Source organism: Buceros rhinoceros, unplaced genomic scaffold (genome assembly GCF_000710305.1).
Source record: "Buceros rhinoceros silvestris isolate BGI_N320 unplaced genomic scaffold, ASM71030v1 scaffold1413, whole genome shotgun sequence".
Taxonomy (NCBI): domain Eukaryota; kingdom Metazoa; phylum Chordata; class Aves; order Bucerotiformes; family Bucerotidae; genus Buceros; species Buceros rhinoceros.
Genome location: NW_010404079.1, coordinates 83,164 through 85,691, shown reverse-complemented (window position 1 = coordinate 85,691; position 2,528 = coordinate 83,164). Strand labels below are relative to the sequence as shown.

The following is a 2,528-nucleotide window of genomic DNA, read 5'->3' as shown; positions in this document are numbered from 1 at the left end:
CTTTCCCTAACACGTGTCTCTGGCTGTCTGATTTACTGGGAGGTCTGATGTGCTGATAGGTTTAGACTGACTTTGTCATTGAAATTATATTGGGACTTTGTAGATGGCTAGTCACAACATGCAAATGTCATATTAGTGGTGCCATACAAGGGACAAAGGAACCACACAAGCAGAAAAAGAAATGGTAAATACCCCTCTGTAGTTCTTAGCTTTTATTTAATATTTTAAATGCAGAAATGACTCTTTACTAGTGCACATGATAGGGGGTGGGGGGAGGATGACCAGCTGCACGTAGGGAAATGCAGACTGACTGTATCAGATGTTGCTATAGACATTCAAATATAATTTACTGTACAATGCAAAAAATAAGCATCAGGCTTTACATTGTATAGAAGGAGTTGATCCATGACCATTAAGAACTGAATGGTTCATCCATGTGAAAACTGTACTGCAGCTTGTCATTGAAGTTTTGCTTGGTAGTGCCTGCATATCTATGCATTTATGGGCATATAAATGGTCCATATAGCTTTCGAAGTCAGGTGCTTCTTAATGATTTACCACTTATTTCATAGAACATTGTTCTACTGCATTAATTATGTACATCCAAGGAATACAAATAGAGGCAGAATGTCTCTGCAAGTATGATTTACATCAGTAAGGAAGAGAGTAAGAAATGTGAAAAATTCCTGAATTCTGATGTTTAAAAGGGAATCATTGCATGAACTTAATACTGTTATCAAGTTTGGTTAGAGTCTTAAATAGTAAAAAGCAGAATGTGAAAACATGGTTTCATGGGACATCACCAACATCTCGGTAGCCTGTTTGGGTTGAGTTCCAGGTATCCTGACTTCCTGTCAGATTTAAAAGTTTAGGCATCTTCAGGCTATACTGTAAGCAATGTTTAAGATATATGCATGTTTTCACAGCACAGATGTTAGTGAATAGATGAACAGCCAAGAACTAAATGATTCAGTAGGTTAGTTATGGTTTAAAATTCATAATAACGATGTACCACAGTTGCCAAAATCTAAGCAGCTCACTTCAGTTTAGCAGTCAGGATCCTTTGTAACACTTGCACTGGGCTGGGAACTGTTAGAGGGTCTGGGCACCCCTTGGAAGCTGCCCTATGAATTGGTTTTATAGGACACCTTTTAGCTCCAGTAAAATCAAACATCCCATCAAGTGGATTGAATGAAAGGGTTTTATTTCTGGAAGCAGTGTTTTCCCATTTTAGCCTTTATTCAGCTTGCCTTATTAACATATGTGTGCATATTTTATGGTTTTTTGGGGTCTGTAACATGCTCAACATGCAAAATATATCCTAGAGCAGAAAAGAGAGTTTGGGATTTTGGTTTTTGTAAGGCAATTTAAATAGATTCAAACCAATTTTGTGGGCTCTATTCTTAGACTGAGTATCTTGGTTTGCTTCAGCACTAGTTAATTCTTTCATTGAGTTTACATATCAGCAAACCTGTTCTATAGCTGTACTTCTACTGAGTGCCTTCACTTATATTCTCTTGCCACTGAGAATGTTTAACCAGGAAGCTGTAGAAGATGATGATGTGTAAATATTAAATACATGAGACTTATGCACTAGAACCAAAGCAGTAAAGCTTACCGGTGGTTTTCGTTACTTTTACTGCAATGGAATATATTTCAGTATTTTGAGAGAAGCTTTTCAGGAGATTTGGTATTTGCCTTTCTGGAGAGGACTGGTTTTACAGATCAGCACACATTGTACAAAGTATATGGGAATTTTTAATTTGAGATTCAGTTGGATGCCCCTCGATACTTCTGTGAGCAATCTCCTGTACTCAAAGTTGGCTTCAAAATTAAAGCATCTCAAGGCAATCTTAGTTCTGGAGCTAAGACATGAGACGTTTGAGAGAAGAGATAGTTTATTTTGCCTAGCCAACAGCAATTATGGCGTGTTTTCTGGGATTTCTACAGCAAAGCAGAAAAAAAGCTTATAACAATATTATGCATATAACGGTTGCTTGTTATATTAGGAAATTGTTGACCTGACTTTTTCGTTAAAGACTGCAATATTTGCTTTTTCTTATTGCTTATTTTTGTTGGTAACTAAAGAAACAGTATGTAATATGCTTAATTAATTTTTTGTGTCTGTTTTATTTCAGAAAAGTAAACAAGTGCTACAGGGGTCGCTCTTGTCCAGTAGTTGTTCATTGCAGGCAAGTACAATTTCTAAAACAGCTTTAGAGAGATTTCTATGTGTGAGAATTTACTGTAGATATAAACAAAATGGGCAAGCTAAAGCTTTAGATGAATCACTGAACAAATAGTGAGGTAGGCTCAAGTTACAAAATATAGTTCAACTGGTTTTTAATGTTAATTAATACTTAGGATCTGTTTCTTTAATAAATTTATCCTTTCCTATGCTTTTCTAGGTGTTATTGCCATGACTTAACAATATATGGCCACCCTTTCCAATATAAGTAGCACTTCAATTTCATAAATATCCTTCAAAGTGATAGTGGTTCCTTGCATCCCCCCCCCCCCCCCCCCAC

General features: G+C 36.5%; 1 protein-coding gene across 1 annotated transcript in view; it reads left to right on the top strand.

Moving 5' to 3' along the window:
* Positions 1 to 2,528, top strand: part of LOC104490880 (receptor-type tyrosine-protein phosphatase N2-like) — a gene marked incomplete at its 5' end in the record, with an annotated part of 103,007 nt that overhangs the window by 77,405 nt on the left and 23,074 nt on the right. The window contains one exon of the mRNA XM_010133230.1: positions 2,139 to 2,192. Within this exon, the coding sequence (XP_010131532.1) occupies positions 2,139 to 2,192 (54 nt within the window). The remainder of the gene's footprint in view (positions 1 to 2,138; positions 2,193 to 2,528) is intronic.